Consider the following 18,834-nt stretch of genomic DNA (forward strand, 5'->3'; position numbering starts at 1 on the left):
ATACACAGGATGCTGGAGTAACTCAGTAGGTCAGGCAGCATCACTGGAGAACATGGATAGGTGATGTCTTGGGTTGGGACCCTTACTCAGACTGATTTCGGGGGGGGGGGGGGGGGGGGGAGTTTTTTTCCTTTCTTGGTTTCTTGGTCCTCCAAAATATTCCAAATGGAATTTCTCCCACAATATGTAATATGTAAAAGAATATGTGATTCTGTTCCATTCTGTTTGAAGTTTGTAGTTTGTTGTTTGTTTGTACAAAGTCCGCGAGCATTGTCACTTTTCATTTCACTGCGCATCTCGTGTGTGTATGTGACGAATAAACTTGACTTGACTTATTGCCAACTGTGTAACTGTTTAACCAACTTCAGAAATGGTTAAAAATGCGCATATCGTTTCAGTTTAAAAAAAACTTATAACAATGCAAACAACCTCACGCCAGAAATGGAGACCTTAGACATTCACCAGCTAAAATTTGCTGTGTAGTGGTCCAGAGATGAACTAATGGTCAGTGGATTGTGGTGATCCACCTATTTTGTGACCCTGTGGAAAGCCTGGCCATTCCTGCAAAGATGGCATTCTGTTTATAGAAAATATCATAGTCGCCATCTCAGTGAACTACCCCAAACAGCTCTGTTATTCAACCATAGCCAGATCTGTGCCTAGGGTGGTGCAGCGGTAGAGTTGCTGCCTCACAGCGCCAGAGACCTGGCTTCAATCCTGACCACGGGTGCTGTCTGTATGGAGTTTGTACGTTCTCCCTGTGACCACGTGGGTTTTCTCCGGGTGCTCCCATTCCATTGGGAGAATTGTTCATTGTTATCAGTTGCCTAACATTTTGGAGAAACAGCAAAATCTACTTGTTTAAGAAGGAACTGCAGATGCTGGAAAATCGAAGGTAGACAAAAGTGCTGGAGAAACTCTGCGGGTGTAGCAGCATCTATGGAGCAAAGGAAATAGGCAACGTTTCGGGCCGAAACCCGGAAGGGTTTCGGCCCGAAACGTTGCCTATTTCCTTTGCTCCATAGATGCTGCTACACCCGCAGAGTTTCTCCAGCACTTTTGTCTACTTGTTGCGTATTCAAGGGCATCAGGTTTAATTAAAACATCCACAATTTTTCACATTTGCCAGTTCAGCAATTAACCACACAATTTAGCAAATGGCTCTGCATAATTTTTTTTAAATCATCTAGTAATTCCAGAAAAAGTTAATCAGAAGTGGCAGTCTAAGCACTAAAACTGCTGCGTTGCATTAGTGCATCTCAATTGTATTAATCAAATTACAGATGGCTTGAGGATATCAAAATTTAAAGGCAATTTAATTGCACTATCCCATTGAGAGTCTGAAGAAGGATCCCGACCTGAAACGTCACCTATCCACGTTCTCCAGAGATATTGCTTGACCCGCTGAGCTACTCCAGCACTTTGTTTTTTTATGTAGAGCTAAACAGTCTATAAAACTTGCACTTTAAATTCCATGTAAGTAATCCCATATGTTTTCAGCTTTAAATGTTGCTTTATAAGAAACAGTGTGTAAAAACATTTCCTTTGCAGTATATGATAGTATAGACAGAGCATAGTAACTAAAACCAAAGAAACAAACATGCCTGCCTTCGCAAAGGAGACTCTGGGCGAGCAATGAGATGCCTTTGCAAGACCTACGTCAATCTAAGGAGCTGAAACCATGGAGGATAATAGTGTAGTCAACTCTTATCATCCTTCTCTCATCTCACTCCCTCTTCAACTCCCACCCAGTGAGAGGGCTTGAGGTGGCGCAGCGGTAGAGTTGCTGCCTTACAGTGCATGCAGCACCGGAGACCCGGGTTCGATCCTGACTACTGGTGCTGTCTGTACAGAGTTTGTACATGATCGCGTGGGTTTTCTCCGAAATCTTCGGTTTCCTCCCACACTCCAAAGACGTACAAGTATGTAGGCAAATTGACTTGGTATAAATGTAAAAACAAAAAAATTGTTCCTTGTGTGTGTAGGATAGTGTTAATGTGCGGACCCGTTTGGCCTGTTTTAGTGCTGTCTCTCCAAACTAAACATAAACAGTGAAGCACTGTGCGTGTTCTTATCGGAGAGAGACAGGGCAGAGAGCATGTTGCTGGTGGTCACTGTCGTGACGTTACCTTGGGTGTGAATGCAGGAAGGCGTCTCCGGGAAGATGCGGTGGAACTGCAGCGACTGACGGGTCTCGAGGGTTTCCAGCTTCCAGCTACTCCCTCCACCTCCGTCTTCACCTCTGGCGTCTGAAAGAAACACAGCCAGACAATAAATTCACTGCTATTCACCAACACAAACCATGAGAGGTGAATCGTCCATTAATGTACACTGCGTGTAAATGAAAAACTTAAAATTCCCCAATAATTTCTGACATTTTAAAATTTTCACCAATTTAGTTTAGTTTATTAATGTCACATCTACCAAGGTACACACACACTCACACACATTCCAGATAAGACTACTCTCCGCATGAAAGTTACTCCCAAGGTTTATCTTAAATCTCTCCCTCCTCATCTTAAGCCTATGTCCTTTAGTTTTAGAATCCTCTCTGCTGGAAAAAAGACAAAGTATTCACTTAACACAAAGTACAGCAAGTAAACCAATGGTCAGATTAGGCCGTGGAGTTTGAATCAGGAAACCAAACACAACAATACCTTCAAAATTTCAACATTTCATTGTGAACCACAACACAATACAGATTAATGATTGGACTCTGAGTGGATTATCTTTTTAATTGGGGTTGTACATGTTATACATTCCTGTCTCTCACCATTCATTCAGTCTATGTGGAAATGTACATTCTCGAGCACTCTCTCATTGTGGGTTATTCTGCAATCAAACACAAGCTGATTGTGACTGCACCTCACGTTGCTGACTGCATTACAGAACCAGTGCACCTACCGGGAAGCACACTATTCATTTTCTGGTTTGGAGTTGCTAGGGTCGGTTGTCAGATTTCTATGGCAGTTTATAGAAAGGAATGTGGACTAGCAGGATTACACCAGCAGGAGTCCTTAGCGGAGGAGGTGGAAGGAGACGAATGATGGTCAAAACTGCGTTTTGGGAATCTCCCGGTGTGCCGTGGCAATACCAGGATTGCAGGCCTGTACTGCCCACCCGCCATGGAGATATCCCACGTGGTCACGGAGAGAAAATAAAAACTCCATACCCATGGTCAGGATCGAACCCTGGACTCTAGCGCTGTAAGCTAGCAGTTCTACCGCTGCGCCACCGTGTTGCCATTCTGGTACGGGACATCTTCACAGTCGTCTGAAGAATTGTCCTAATTTATCGTAGCGATTGTTGTGTAAGAAGGAACTGCATATGCTGGTTTTAAATCGAAGACAGACACAACACAAAATGCTGGAGTAACTCAGCGTGACAGGCAGCACCTTTGGAGAGAAGGAATGGGTGACGTTTCGGGTCTGAAGAAGGGTCTCGACCCCAAACGTCACCCATTCCATCTCTCCCACACCGTTGAGTTACTCCAGCATTTTGTGTCAAAACTATGATCTTACTGGATTTTGTGTAAAACAAAGAATTTCACTGTCCATACAGTGGGTACAAGTGACAATAGAGTATCATCAGCATCATTCCATCAACCATTGTCAGTCACTTGCGGTCTAGAAGTTAAAGCCTCAGACCAGGTCCACTCACCTCTGCATCGGAGGCCACGTACGAGTAACTGTAGTGCATCGTTTCAAGGGAATCATCACTGCACTCGCTGTCATATTCATCTGAGGAATAATTGGCCACATCCTGGGTCGTAGACACACCACTATCCAGGTATCGGTGGGCCCAGCTTGCTACTGCCGAGATTCTGCGCCTGGATACATCGTTATTCAAAATCATGGGGTCAGCATCACCATTGGCCACGCTACAAGGAATTACACAGAATACACAGCACAGAAACAGGTTATTCAGTCCAATTAACCCGGACTTTTACTTTAGAGATACAGTGTGGCAAACAGGCCCTTCGGCCCACCGAGTCCACGCTGACCTGCCATCACCCCGTACACTAGAGCTATCCTACACACATTGGGGACATTTTGCTAATTTTACCGAAGCCAAAACAACCTACAAACCTGTGTCTTGGGGTGTGGGAGCACCCGCAGAAAGTCGACGCGGTCACAGTGAGAACGTACAAACTCCGCACACACAGCACCCGTGGGCAGGATTGAACCTGGGTCTCTGGCGCTGTAAGGCAGCAACTCTACCGCTGCATCACTGTGCCGCCACCAATCTTATAATGCTACATATTCCAAATATTTACCTCCTGTAGCAATAGGCTGCTAAACCAACCAGTGAGCAATATCTCCTCACAACCTAGATGGATCTCTCCACACCTGCCTTGTTTAAATCATTTACAACACTTTATACAGGGTTCTGTTTAGTTTTTTTGTCACGTTTACTGAGGTACAGTGAAAAGCTTTTTGGTGCGTGCTATCCAGTTAGCAGAAACACAATACATGATTACAATCGATCAATTTACAGTATATAGAGACATGGGTCATCAAAGAGGTAGATAGTAGTTCAGCACTGCTCTCTGGTTGTGGTAGGATGCTTCAGTTGCCTGACAACAGCTGGGAAGAAACTGTCCCTGAATCTGGTGGTGTGCGTTTTCACACTTCTATACCATTTGGGAGAGGGGTGAAGAGGGAGTGGCCAGGGTGCGACTCGTCCTTGATGATGCTGCTGGCCTTGCCGAGGAAGCGTGAGGTATAAATGGAGTCAATGGAAGGGAGGGTTGGTTTCTGTGGTCTGGGCGGAGCTGTTCCCAAACCAAGCTGTGATGCATCCTGATAAAAATGCTTTCTATGGTGCATCTGTAGAAGTTGGTGAGAGTTGTAGGGGACATGCCAACCCTCCTAAGCCTTCTAAGGAAGCAGAGAGGATGGTGTGCTTTCTTGGTCGTTGCTTCAATAGGTGTGGTCCAGAACTTGTTGGTGATATCGACTCCTAGGTATTTGAATTCCTAGAAATTTGAGAACTTTGTATTCACTTTTTCCAGTGGTTTTCATCGCCTTTTACAGACCAAACGTGTACAAGATGAGAGGAATAGATGGGATAAATGTACAAGGTCTTTTACCCAGAGTATGGGAAATTAAGAACCAGAGGCCATCGTTTTTCTTGGTGGGGGGGGGGGGGGGGAAGGGGAGGAAAAATAGGAACCTGAGGTACAACCATTTCGCACAGAGGCTGATGGGTGTATGGAATGAGCTGCCAGAAGAGGTAGTTAATACAGGTTCTATCATAACATTTAAGAATCATTTAGACATGTACATGGAGAGGGTAGGTTCAGAGGGATATGGGCCCAATGCAGGGAGATGGGACTAGTGTAGATTTGGCATGTTGGTCCGACTATGACTAACTCTATTGTGATTGTGAAACCAGGCAAATACCAAGATCATTAAGCATTTGAACTAGTATTGCCGACAGACCCCATGCTGGTTGAAGCATTTTATTTCTATTGTCCACATGTCCAATGTTTTATTTTGCATACCTGTTGTAATTCATTGTGTCCAATCCATTTGATTCTTTCACCTCTGGTTCAACTATGGAATGCTGGAGACAAGAGAAACAGTCCATTAGTAAACACTGCAAATATCACTTTCCAAAACTCGGGCAATGACAATAATTCTTTAATTCCAGGCTGCACAGACCCTTTTTCATCAATATTCTAATGACTGAACAGCTTAACATCTGCCAACAAAATCAGTGGTTCAGGCCAATGATAACACTCAAAATACACAATCCAGGCTTTGCATTGCCCCTGTCTAATAGAAACATAGAAAATAGGTGCAGGAGTAGGCCATTCAGCCTTTCGAGCCTGCACCGCCATTCAATATGATCATGGCTGATCATCCAACTCAATCATATGCTCTGTGTTTTTACACCATTTTAGCTGTCTCAGCGGGTGAGGCAGCTATTTCCTTCGCTCCATAGATGCTGCCTCACCCGCTGAGTTCCTCCAGCATTTTTGTCTACCTTCGATTTTCCAGCGTCTGCAGTTCCTTCTTAAACAACTAGTGTACGGGGTGATCGTTGGTCTGCAGAGAACCTCAAGAACAAAATCCTGAAACTCCCAACAGCCAAGGACTAAGATTATCTGTGTAGGGAGGAACTGCAGATGCTGGTTTAAACCGAAGACAGACACAAAAGGCTGGAGTAACTCGGCAGGACAGGCAGCATCTCTGGAGAGAAGGAATGGGTGACATTTCGGGTCGAGACCCTTTTTCAGACTAGTTAGGGATAAGGGTAACGAGAGATATAGGCGATGATATAGAGAGATAAAGAACAATGAATGACAGATATGCAAAAAAGTAACACTGATAAAGGAAATGGGCCATTGTTAGCTGTTTGTTGGGTGAAAACGAGAAGCTGGTGTGACTTGGGTGAGGGAGGGATAGAGAGAGAGGGAATGCCGGGGCTACTTGAAGTTAGAGTGATCTATTGGCCCTATATTATCTGAAGATACCTTATCATGTAAATGGCACACAACGGAAGCTTTTCACTGTACCTCGGTACACGTGACAATAAACTAAGCTGCAGTGTCCAATGTACCATCTCACCACTTCCTTTGCCAGGGTAGGTCGGGAAAGGCAAATTAATTATTTCTCGCTAGTGACGGCCACATCACAAGAAAATGAACATATTAATGGATAAACTTAAGGTTCTCTGCAGACCAAAAAAAACCACCACAGGGATTCTGAAATACTCTTGTATTTAATTACAAGATATTTAATGTAGTTAAATTATATTTAAAGATTATAAAAGCATTTAATCTTCCAGGGATGTCACGGTGGCGCAGAGGTAGAGTTGCTCGGTCACAGCGCCAGAGACCCCGGTTCGATCCTGACTACGGGTGCTGTCTGTGCGGAGTTTGTACGTTCTCCCTGTGACCTGCGTGGGTTTTCTCCGGGATCTCCGGTTCCCTCCCACACTCCAAAGACGTACATGTTTGTAGGTTAATTGGCTTGGTATCAATGTAAATCATCCCTAGTGTGTGTAGGGTAGTGTTAATGTGCGGGGATTGCTGGTCGGTGCAGACACGGTGGGCCAAAGGGTTCCTCCACTTTTTCGCTGATAAAATCAGCACCATCTATCAATCTTTATCCCCTGTACCCGACTCCCCAGCATCTACTCCACCACCTACCACGGCCCCTCCTTTCAACATCTCCACTGACCTCCTTACCCCTCCTCCACACTGCTTCCTCTCCCAGTTTGACCTGGTCACCCCTATTGAAATCTCCAAACTCATCAGCTCTTCCAAACCCACCACCTGCTCCCTCGACCCTCTCCCCACTCCCCTGTTGAAGTCCTGCCTCCCCGTTCTCTGCCCCTACCTCACTAATCTCTTCAACTCCTCATTGTCCCAAGGAATTGTCCCCTCCGCTTTCAAAACTGCTGCCGTTACACCAATCCTAAAGAAACCTGGTCTTGATCCCTCCTCTCTCATTAACTACCGCCCAATCTCAAACCTCCCCTTCCTTTCAAAAACCCTGGAGCGTATCGTTGCGTCGCAACTTCATTCCCACCTCCTTGCGTATAACCTACTTGAACCCCTCCAATCTGGCTTTCGCCCCCTCCATAGCACAGAAACTGCTCTCCTCAAAGTCCTCAACGACCTCCTCACCTCTGCTGACACTGGTTCCCTCAACATCCTCATCCTCCTCGACCTGAGCGCAGCCTTCGATACAGTGAACCATAACATCCTGCTCACCAGACTCAAGGACCTCGGCATTGAAGGCTCTGCACTCAGCTGGCTCCGTTCCTACCTTTCCAACAGATCCCACTTCATCTCTCTCCACAACCACACCTCTGCTACAGCCGCAGTCACTCAAGGCGTTCCCCAAGGCTCCGTACTCGGCCCCCTCCTCTTCATCATCTACATCCTCCCCCTTGGTCAGATACTCCGCCACTTCAATCTGGACTTCCACTGTTACGCTGATGACACCCAGATTTACCTTGGCACCAAATCCCCCCACAACCCCCCCCTCTCCCATATCAACTCCTGTTTGTCAGCTATAAAAACCTGGATGCAACATAATTTCCTCAAACTCAACAGCGATAAGACAGAATTCCTCCTCATAGGCTCCAAAGCCACACTCAGCAAAATCAATAACCCCACTCTCACCATCGACGGCACCACTGTCTCCCCATCTCCCCAGGCCCGCAACCTTGGCGTGATCTTTGATTCCACCCTCTCCCTTGAGCCTCACATCCGCCATGTCATTAAAACCTCCTTCTTTCATCTCCGCAACATCGCCAAACTCAGACCCTCTCTCACTCCGCCTGCTGCTGAAAGACTCATCCATGCCTTCATCTCCTCCCGACTGGACTATTGCAACTCACTTCTCCTTGGCATCAGCTCCACCTACATCAACCGACTCCAACTGGTCCAGAACGCAGCCGCCCGACTCATCACCCACACCAAATCCTGGCATCACATCACTCCAGTCCTCAAAAAACTTCACTGGCTTCCCATCTCCCACCGGATCACCTACAAAATCCTGGTCCTCACCTACAAAGCCCTCCACCATCTGGCCCCCACATATCTCATTGACCTCCTCTCCCCCTACCAACCCTCACGGTCCCTCAGATCCACATCAGCCGGTCTCCTCTCCACCCACAAGTCCAACCTCCGCAGCTTTGGGGACAGAGCCTTCTCCAGGGCAGCTCCCAGGCTCTGGAACTCCCTCCCCCAACTGATCCGCAATTCCGTGTCCCTCCCCATCTTCCAGTCCCGCCTCAAGACCCATCTCTTCACCTCTGCCTATCCTTAGCCCCACGTCCTCGTCCCTTTTCATCTGTGCATTAATTGCCTCATGCTGTGTTTTGTATTGAATTCTGTCTTTACTTTGTGTACTAGTCATGTCTCTACTATTTATTTCATTCCCCTTACATGTTTTTCCTATACATGCTCAATTTTTGTAAGGTGTCCTTGAGACTCTTGAAAGGCGCCCTTAAATAAAATGTATTATTATTATTATTTCCGTGCAGTACCTCTAAACTAAACTGGTTACAACAGAAGTAATATTAATGTTCAGTTTCTGAACTGACACTACCAGGCAGGTGGAAATTTGGCTTCATCATATTTCTGACTTGCCTTGTTGGAAGGGCTCTGCGATATCAGAAAGAGAATCATTCGTTACAGTAGTGACCTTTACTACCTAGAAACAGTCAATTTCCCCAAAGGATTTTACTTTAGAAACGTACCTTTTTATTTGTGCTGTGATTCTTTTCCAAAGTACTTCTTAATCCATTATTGCTATCGTAAAGGCCCTTATTAGCTTCTCTAAGAAAATAGAAGGGACGGTGAATAAAGGAACAACAACCTAACGGAGTCTAAAAACCCTTTGGGGAAGAAAGCCAATAACAGCAACTAACATTTATGTCAAATCTAAATGTCACCAAATCAAAACAACCTTCATATTCTTCCCAGTTTTTACAGCATTTTCCTTTTTTTGAAACATGGAAAATAGGTGCAGTAGTAAGCCATTCGGCCCTTTGAGCCAGCACTACCATTCAATATGATCATGGCTGATCATCCGCAAATCAGTACCCCGTTCCTGCTTTCTCCCCATATACCTTGATTCCGTTAGCCCGAAGAGCTATATCTAACTCCCTCTTGAAACATCCAGTGAATTGGCCTCCACTGCCTTCTGTGGCAGAGAATGCCACAGATTCACAACTCTCTGGGTGAAAATGTTTTTCCTCATCTCTGTCCTAAATGGCCCACCCCTTATTCTTAAACTGTGACCCCTGGTTCTGGACTCCCCCAACATGGGTAACATTTTTCCAGCTTCTAGCTTGTCCAATCACTTAAGAATTTTATATGTTTCTATAAGATCCCCTCTATATCCGAGACGTGAATTTATATCACATGCACTTTTCTAAGTTGAAATTAGATTTGAAGAAAGAGTAAAAACTCACTGAAGCATCCGTATCTGATTTGTGGAGACGTCGTTCTCTTCAGCTAGTTTCTTTATAACTTCTTTTGTCCTGGTTTGGGAAGATAGAAATATTAAAGGAAAAAAAATAGTTTAGAGATACAGCGCGGAAACAGGCCCTTCTGCCCACCGAGTCCTCACCGACCAGCGATCCCTGCTCATTAACACGATCCTGCACACGCTAGGGACAATTTACACACACACCAAGTCAATTAACCTACATATCTGTACGTCTTTGGAGTGCGGGAGGAAACCGAAAATCTCGGAGAAAACCCACGCTGTCATGGGGAGAACGTACAAACTCTGTACAGACTGCACCCATAGTCGGGGCTGAAGCAGCAACTCTAACGCAGCCCACAATTATACTCAAATTACAGAAACAAGAGCTTTCTCCAAGGATATTGCCAGTAGTTCACGAGAAATCATTTGTTTTGGCATCGCGCACTTATCCTTTCTCCAAAAGCAAGTACAAACGGAAACTCTGTACAACAATATACACGATGTCTTTGATACTGCAAGATGCCTCGAGCAGCTCAATAGGCTCTGACAAGGGATGGCATTTAAACAGGTGACTGATAGCACGGTGTGAAGGGATAGACTGCAAGCATGGAGAGGGATTTGACAACAATACAATACAATAGAACGTTTATTTATCCCTGGAGGGAAATTGATCTGCCAATAGTCATAAAACACAAGTGATGAGTGGAAAGTACACAAAATTGCTGGGGAAACTCAGCGGGTGCAGCAGCAACTATGAGGGAGGAGTTGTACAGTTTGATAGCCACAGGGAAGAAGCATCTCCTGTGGTGTTCTGTGCTGCAAATTGGTGGAACCAAGTCTGTTGCTGAAGGTGCTCCTCAGGTTGACCGGTGTGTCATGGAGGGGGTGAGCTGAAGGCAGATGTGGTCTTGGAGGACATATCACGGAAACAGGCACCTCAAGTGAGCACGCATCAATCAACTCGAAGATAGAGTGTATATGGAAAGGATGTTTCCAGCCTTAGAATTAAAGGGCGCTCCTTTAGAAAGGAGGTATGGAGGAACTTCTTTAGTCAGAGGGTAGTTCATCTGTGGAGCTCATTGCCACAGGGGGCTGTGGAGGCCAAGTCTGTGGATATTTTTAATGCAGAGAGTGAAATTTCTGATTAGAAAGGGTGTCAAGGGTCATGGGAGAAGGCAGGAGAATGGGATTAGGGGGCATAGATCAGTCATGATAGAATAGACTCGATGGGCCAAATGGCCTAATTTTACTACTAGAACTTGTGAACATTCCAGAATGAATATAATGGACAGATGCAACAAAAAAAAAAAACAACAAAAGTTGCAGAATGGATTTAATGTCTGAATTATTTATTTACCGACTCCGCTCAAGGTGATGATCAGAAAGTTCATTTTTGACTTTGTCCAATGAGGCTTCGAGAATGGAAACGCCCGTCTGGCTCTTCAGAAAGGAACTCCGCAAGTGCTCGTTTTCCTACCGCAGAACAAATACACAGTTATAGAACAAAGCGCCGCTAACTGTCCACTTCTGCTCAGTCACATGGTCTCCTTATCAAACACCTCCATCTTCAACATTTAAAAACAAAAATCAAAATAGACTTTATTCAAGTAAATAAATATATACAATACAGGGTAGACACAAGATGCTGGAGTAACTCAGCGGGACAAGCAGCATCTCTGGAGAGAAGGAATGGGTGACGTTTCGGGTCGGGTCGTGAACCGTCTTTAGACTCAAAACCAGTCTGAAGAAGGGTTTCAACCCAAAACCTCACCCTTTCCCTCTCTCCAGAGATGCTGCCTGACCCGCTGAGTTACTCCAGCATCTTGTGTCTATCTTCTCTGCTTCCCTCCCTGTAGTATACAAAAGTTAACACAAATCTGGTGCAATCTGTTCGATCGGCTTTACTGCTAATTATGAATCTGTAGAAGCCAAGTTTATTTTGGATTTAATTATTTTGGTTTCCTGCCAAATACAAGCTCTACATATTTGTACTGCTAATCAAATAGTTTTTTAAAATTATTCTGCAGTATAAAACAGCTTCTTCAGGGACAGCAGCAATGGAGTGGAAACAAAGCAAAAGCACATTTGTGTGTCCTTTCACCACTTATCATTCATTATTCCATACAAGCGACATGTCACCCCGCAACATGTCACCTGTATGGTCGTGAGTAGTCGCCCAAAGAGTTGTACCTTTTTCTGGTCGCCTCTGGATTTTCAACATGTTGAAAATTTTCGGCGACCTGCTGCGACTATGACGGGCGCCGGCAAGTCGCTGAAAAAAAATCGCGCAGGTGGGACAGACCCTTAAGGAACTTTAGAAATCCACAGGTGTTTCCAAGACAACAGAATATTAACACTACCGCAATAGAACAGTCTCCAATTTAAATCGGGCAATGATTCAAACCCTGCAGAAGTGCAAGGAATTAGTTTAGATTTTCATTTGCATGCGTCCCAAAGTACAATTAAAATCTTTTTTGTTGTGTGCTGTCCAGTCAGCAAAAAGACTGGTCATGCTCACAATCAAGCCGTCCACAGTGGACAGATACAGGATAGTGGGAATAACATTTAGTGCAAGATAAAGTCCGATAAAATATAGTCCCAGGGTCTTCAACAAGGTAGATAATAGGTCAGGGACACTCTCTGATCATCTGGATTTTATCGATTGTAATAATTTTAGATGGCTCGATTGACATCATGTATTGTAATAATATTGTAATCATGTATTGCCTTTCCGCTGATTGGTTAGCACGCAATAAAAGCTTTGCACTAATTAACTAAATTAATTAATTGTTGAAAAAACCACACTTACCTGGGTCAATTCATCCAATTGTTCCTTCAATGCTGAGGCATCTCCTTTAGAATTGGAGTTCCACAGGTCTTCATTAAGCTAAAGGAACACAGCAACAAAAGTGTTTAAGGAAGAATTGCAGATGCTGGAACAATCGAGGGTAGACAAAAAGTGCTGGAGAAACTCAGCGGGTGAGGCAGCATCTATGGAGAGAAGGAATAGGCGACGCTTCGGACTCGACATGAAACGTCGCCATTCCTTCTCTGCATAGATGCTGCCTCACCCGCTGAGTTTCTCCAGCATTTTTTGTCACCAGCAACAAAAGGCTTTAGCGTCTAACAATCTATCAATGATTCATGGCAGATCAAACAAGCTGCATAACGTTACACTTTAAATTCGGTGCTTGCTTCCTGAATTTTAATTATTTTTATTTGAAGTGTTTTTGGGGGTGGGGAGAGAGGATGGGGGTGGGGAAATCTCTCCCGGATCACAAAGCCACGACTCAGCAAGAACACAATTGGAATCACCCCCTTCGCTCCTTCCCGACAACCCGCTAACTTTTTTCTTCTCCCACTTGGTGATTTTTTTCGGCGACTGCCGGCGTCATATCAGTGTCGCCAAAAGATTTTGAACATTTCACAATCCCGCGGCGACACTTGAAAAAACACCGCACGTGTCATACGTCATCACGCCGCGTATTTTTCGGTGACCTGATACATCAGTCGATGATGCCGGCAGTCGCCGAAAAAAATCTCAAAGTGGGACAGGCCCTTAAGTTACTGTTTGACCTGCTTTTACAGCCCTTTCAGGCAATGTATTCTAAATGATTAACAACTAAAATATTGGGGGCAAAACTCATCAATATCATATAGTTTTAACCTAGAAACAAAGAATTGCAGTAGCTAGTCGGGGCCAAGGATAGAGTGTTCACATCGTGGCCCTGTTTCCACCACCACACACAAGAAGCGACAAGACAAACACCATAGCATGCAGATGCCAAGAAGTGTGTTCAACTCTGGCTGAACAACTTCTAATCTTGTGGGCGGACTCGATAAGAAGTTGCTGGTTAATACACAAAAGTGACACAAAGTGCCGGAGTACCTCAGCAAGTCAGGCAGCAACTCTGGAGAACACGGATAGGGTGAAGTTTCGGGTCAAGACTGAAGAAGGATCTCAACCCGAAACATCAACTATCCATGTTCTCCAGAGTTGCTGCCTGATCTGCTGAGTTACTCCAGCACTTTGTGTCCTTCCGTGTAGTTTTACATTTGTTTTAAAACTAATTGATAGTTTAAATTTGTTTTAAATTAGCTGACCATGAAGGCTATCATTTAGTCAACAAGGCACCCATCAGATTAAACAAGACTGCTCATTACATTATCAAACATACACACAAGAATTGTAGTAATCTATTAGATTTCTCTGCACTACAGTTCAATTCCACCATCTCTAGTCTCTACATAATGAGTCTTTTGAGCTCAGTACCTTTCCAGCAGAAGTCCATTTCACTCTTTGCCAATCCTTTACTTTCCACTTAAAGTGTAAAATCCAGAGCAGAGTACGGATTACACCTGCTAATGCCCAAGCAACGATTGGTAAAGAAAGTTCTCTTCAGATGCAGAAATAACATCTGTGGAACGTAGTTAGTCAGGGTTGGATGATGACGAGGAATGTGATATTGCTCGTGGAGTTATTGGGTGTGGAGCGGTGAGTAAGGAACAAGGCAAAGTACAGGAGATAATGCTGGAAACTTGAGTCATCATTGTTCCACACCCTAAACTTATCCTGGATCTGTGGTTCCAATTAGTACAGACTTTCAGCAAAGATTGTCCGTGTGTTCATTTATTATTTCATCAGGGGTTCATCAATACCTGGAGTATCGTGTGCAGTTTTGGTCTCCTAATTTGAGGAAGGACATTCTTGCTATTGAGGGAGTGCAGCGCAGGTTTACAAGGTTAATTCCCGGGATGGCGGGACTGTCATATGTTGACAGAATACTGGGCTTGTATACACTGGAATTTAGAGGGGACTGTCATATTCTGAGAGAATGGAGCGGCTGGGCTTGTATACTCTGGAGTTTAGAAGGATGAGAGGGTATCTTATTGAAACATATAAGATTGTTAAGGGTTTGGACATGCTGGAGGCAGGAAACATGTTCCCGATGTTGGGGGAGTCCAGAACCAGGGCCCACAGTTTAAGAATAAGGGGTAAGCCATTTAGAACGGAGACGAAGAAACACTTTTTCTCACAGAGAGTGGCGAGTCTGTGGAATTCTCTGCCTCAGAGGGTGGTGGAGGCCGGTTCTCTGGATACTTTCAAGAGAGAGCTAGATAGGGCCCTGAAAGATAGCGGAGTCAGGGGATATGGGGTGAAGGCAGGAACAGGGTACTGATTGGGGATGATCAGCCATGATCACATTGAATGGCGATGCTGGCTCGAAGAGCCGAATGGCCTACTCCTGCACCTATTGTCTATTGTCTAATGTAGAATTTTACGGTGGAAAGAATCACAATCTTGGCTTTGTCATTTGAACGCGACTACAATCGATATGGGTCACGTGCAGGCAGAAGAGATTAGTTTAATTCGGCATCACATTCAGCACAGATATCGTGGGCCGAAGGGCCTGTTCCTGTGCTGTATTGTTCGATATACAATTGCAAAGCCCACTGTACTGTGAAAACCATTCGGTATATGTTACTCTACACCAAAACAAGACCTTAACGCAGATGCAATCAACAAACACAACTGCAAAATTGAAAAACAGAGCGGGATTTAATTTACACAACAACTATCGAAATTGTGAGATGCATTGTGAGAAATTGTGAGACCCTGGTTCTGGACTTCCCCCAACATCGGGAACATTTTTTACTGCATCTAACCTCGCTTAAGAAATGTACACGTTTCTATAGGATCTCCTCTCGTCCTAAATTCCAGTGAATACAAGCCCAGTCAACCCATTCTTTCATCATATGTCCGGGACTTAACCTGGTGAACCTACAATGCACTCCCTCAATAGCAAGAATGTCCTTCCTCAAATTAGGAGACCAATATGCCAGGTGTGGTCTCACCAGGGCCGTGTACAACTGCAGTAGGACCTCCTTTGCCCCCCTCACCCTAAACGTTGCCCCTCTCACCTTAAAGCTATGATGTCTGATATTGGATTCCTCCATCATGGGAAAAAATTCTCCACTGTCTACCCTATCAATGTCTCTCATCATTTTATATACTTCTATCAGGTCTGCCCTCAACCTATGGCATTCCAGAAAAAGTAATCCAAATCTGTCCAACCTCACCCTCTAGCTGAAGCCCCTAATCCAGGCATCGCTCTGGTACAATAATTCCATTTTGATATTTCCATTTTAATCCACTCTGAAAGAAGATTATTTTAGTCCACGCCTCTTCATTTAGTCCTGCCTTAACAGATAAAAATTCTAAAATCAAGAAGAGCAAGTTTAAAAAGGAATTAAATGTTGCTGGAAACATTGTTTGGTAAAGGAATATAAGACCAATTGGAGGTAGACAAAAATGCTGGACAAACTCAGCGGGTGCAGCAGCATCTATGAAGCGAAGGAAATAGGCAACGTTTCGGGCCGAAACGTTGCCTATTTCCTTCAAGGGTTTCATCCCGAAACGTTGCCTATTTCCCTCGCTCCATAGATGCTGCTGCACCCGCTGTGTTTCTCCAGCATTTTTGTCTACCTTCGATTTTCCAGCATCTGCGGTTCCTTCTTAAATACAAGACCAATTGACAGCTTAAGGCCATTCTTTGGATGGCGAAGGGTTGAAGCACCTTTTTCATCCGGTCAATCACCACCTGTAGATCCGCTCGCTCCGCCTCGTGACGCTTCTCCATTTCTGCTGCTTTGGCTTCGAGTCTCCGCTGCTCCTGTAAGTTGATCACATGCATACAGTGAGCTTTCGTGTCCAGGAACTGAACAAGCATTTTGTTGTTGGGCCACTTCACCGGAAAATGAGATTTTATTTTAAAAACACTATTAGGCATCAGGGTGGCGCGGCAGTACAGTCAATGCCTAAAGGGCCTGTCCCACTTACGCGATTTTTTCGGTGACTTGCTGGCACCCGTCATAGTTGCAGCAGGTCGCCGAAAATGTTCAACATGTTGAAAATCCAGCGGCGACCAGATAAAGGTAACTCTTTGGGCGACTACTCACGACCATACATGCGGCATGTCGCGGGGTGATGCCTGTTTGGTCGTGAATAGTCGCCCATAGAGTCGTACCTTTTTCTGGTCGCCGCTGGATTTTCAACATTTTGACTTTTTTCGGCGACCTGCTGCGACTATGACGGGTGCCGGCAGTCGCCGAAAAAATCGCGTAAGTGGGACAGGCCCTTTGCAGAGGCAGAGATGCAGGTTTAATCCCGATTGCGGGTGCTTGTCTGTACGTTCTCCCCTTGACCTGCGTGGGTTTTCTCCAAGATCGTGGGTTTTCTCCAAGATCTTCGGTTTCCTCCCACATTCCAAAGACATAGGTTAATTGGCTTGGTATCAATGTTAAATTGTCCGTAGTGTGTGTAGGGTAGTGTTAATGTGCGGCGATCGCTGGCCAGTGCGGTCTCGGTGGGCCAAAGGGACCGTTTCTGTGCTGTATCTCTAAACTACATGATTAGTCTAGTTTAGAGATACAGCGTGGAAACAGGCCCTTCGTCCCACCGAGTCCATGCCAACCAGCGATCATCCTGTACACTAGCTCTATCCTACACATGAGGGAGAATTTACAATTTTTACCAAAGCCAATTAACCATCAAACTTGTACGTCTTTGGAGTGAGGGTGGAAACCGATGCACCCGGTGAAAACCCACACGGTCACATGGAGAATGTGAAAACTCCGCACGTACAGCACCCATGGTCAGGGTGGAACCCGGGTCTCTAGCGCTGTGAGGCAGCAACTCTACCGCTGCGCCATTGTGCCGCCCTGTTGAACCAAGTGGTAGAGCTGCTGGTCACAGCACTTGAGACCCGGGTTCGATCTGGACCTCGGTGTGGAGTTTGCACGTTCCCCCTGCGACCTGCGTGGGTTTCTTCCAGGTGCTCCGGTTCCTCCCCACATCCCAAATACTTGCGCTTTTTGTCGGTTAATCGACCTCGGTAAATTGACTCTAATGTGTAGGGAGTGGATGAGAAAGTGGGATTACATAGAACTAATGTGATCGGGTGATCGATGGTCGGTGTGGACTCAATGGGCCGAAGGGCCTGTTTCCATGCTGTATTTCTAAACGACACAAGAGTGACGTGAAACTAGGTGGGTTGCAAAGCTAAGTTTCAGATAGAGAGTGATAAATATTTGCGTTCTGACTCACTCTCCTCTCCACTAAACGCTAATTGTTTCATTACAAAGGAAGTGTTTTTATCCAATATTTACATTGGCATTGATTTTGTTAATGCCAAATTGGCCCACCAACAACCAGAAATCAAAGTCACTTCATACTTGATCAGTTTTTGACATTCAGTCTAAATAAACAGCATATCTCCTCAGATGCTGCCCGACAGAATGAGTATTGCCAGTACTATTGCCAGTGTTGGGCCTGTACTCACTGGAGTTTAGAAAGTTGAGAGGGGGACCTCATTGAAACTTAAACCCCTGTCTCACGGTGCGAATTGATCCACGAGGTACCCCGAGTTTAAAACAAATTTAACTCGTGGTAACTACGTACAATTAACGTAGCGGGAACGTCGGAACTCGTGGACGCAACTTAGCGACTCGTGGCACTAACGGCAGGTACCCGTGAAACTTGTTAATGAAAGGCATAGATGAGGTAGATGGGAGGTGAGGGGATGGATGGTGAGAGGATGGCACATGGATGGTGATGTTTTGCGTTAAGATCTTTCTTCAGACTAATTGTAGTGTTGGTGGGGGGGGGGGGGGGTGAATAAAGCTGGGAAAGGGGAGATGCAGGTCAAATCATGGCAGGTATTAGGTGGACACGGGTGACGGGTGGTGTCATGAGCAGATGTTGGTACAAAGACCAGAGATAAGAGCAGAAGGTGTGTGAAGGGTTTGAAGAGTTACTGATTGTGAAGTAATACACAGCAATTTTGAGGAAAGTAGCAGGGTTTGGGGGAGGGGGGAG

At 45.1% G+C, this 18,834-nt stretch overlaps 2 protein-coding genes across 3 annotated transcripts in view; one reads left to right on the forward strand and one right to left on the reverse strand.

Moving 5' to 3' along the window:
• serf2 (small EDRK-rich factor 2) overlaps positions 1 to 3,997 on the forward strand; it is a 28,366-nt gene extending 24,369 nt beyond the window's left edge. The window contains exon 5 of the transcript XR_004416819.1: positions 3,975 to 3,997. The gene's annotated coding sequence lies outside the window, so the exon portion shown is untranslated. The remainder of the gene's footprint in view (positions 1 to 3,974) is intronic.
• The window catches only part of LOC116991542 (ras and EF-hand domain-containing protein-like), a 50,303-nt gene that overhangs the window by 7,800 nt on the left and 23,669 nt on the right, over positions 1 to 18,834 (reverse strand). The window contains exons 4-11 of one of the 2 annotated variants that reach the window (XM_033050226.1): positions 16,535 to 16,630; positions 12,766 to 12,843; positions 11,314 to 11,429; positions 9,940 to 10,008; positions 9,223 to 9,301; positions 5,507 to 5,568; positions 3,661 to 3,829; positions 2,130 to 2,249 (exon numbers count right to left, since the gene is read on the reverse strand). In XM_033050226.1, coding sequence (XP_032906117.1) covers positions 2,130 to 2,249; positions 3,661 to 3,829; positions 5,507 to 5,568; positions 9,223 to 9,301; positions 9,940 to 10,008; positions 11,314 to 11,429; positions 12,766 to 12,843; positions 16,535 to 16,630 — 789 coding nt within the window. Of the gene's footprint in view, positions 1 to 2,129; positions 2,250 to 3,660; positions 3,881 to 5,506; positions 5,569 to 9,222; positions 9,302 to 9,939; positions 10,009 to 11,313; positions 11,430 to 12,765; positions 12,844 to 16,534; positions 16,631 to 18,834 lie in introns of both variants that reach the window. The other variant, XM_033050225.1, reaches the window with a different exon arrangement.

Source organism: Amblyraja radiata, chromosome 34, assembly GCF_010909765.2.
Source record: "Amblyraja radiata isolate CabotCenter1 chromosome 34, sAmbRad1.1.pri, whole genome shotgun sequence".
Classification (NCBI taxonomy): Eukaryota; Metazoa; Chordata; class Chondrichthyes; order Rajiformes; family Rajidae; genus Amblyraja; species Amblyraja radiata.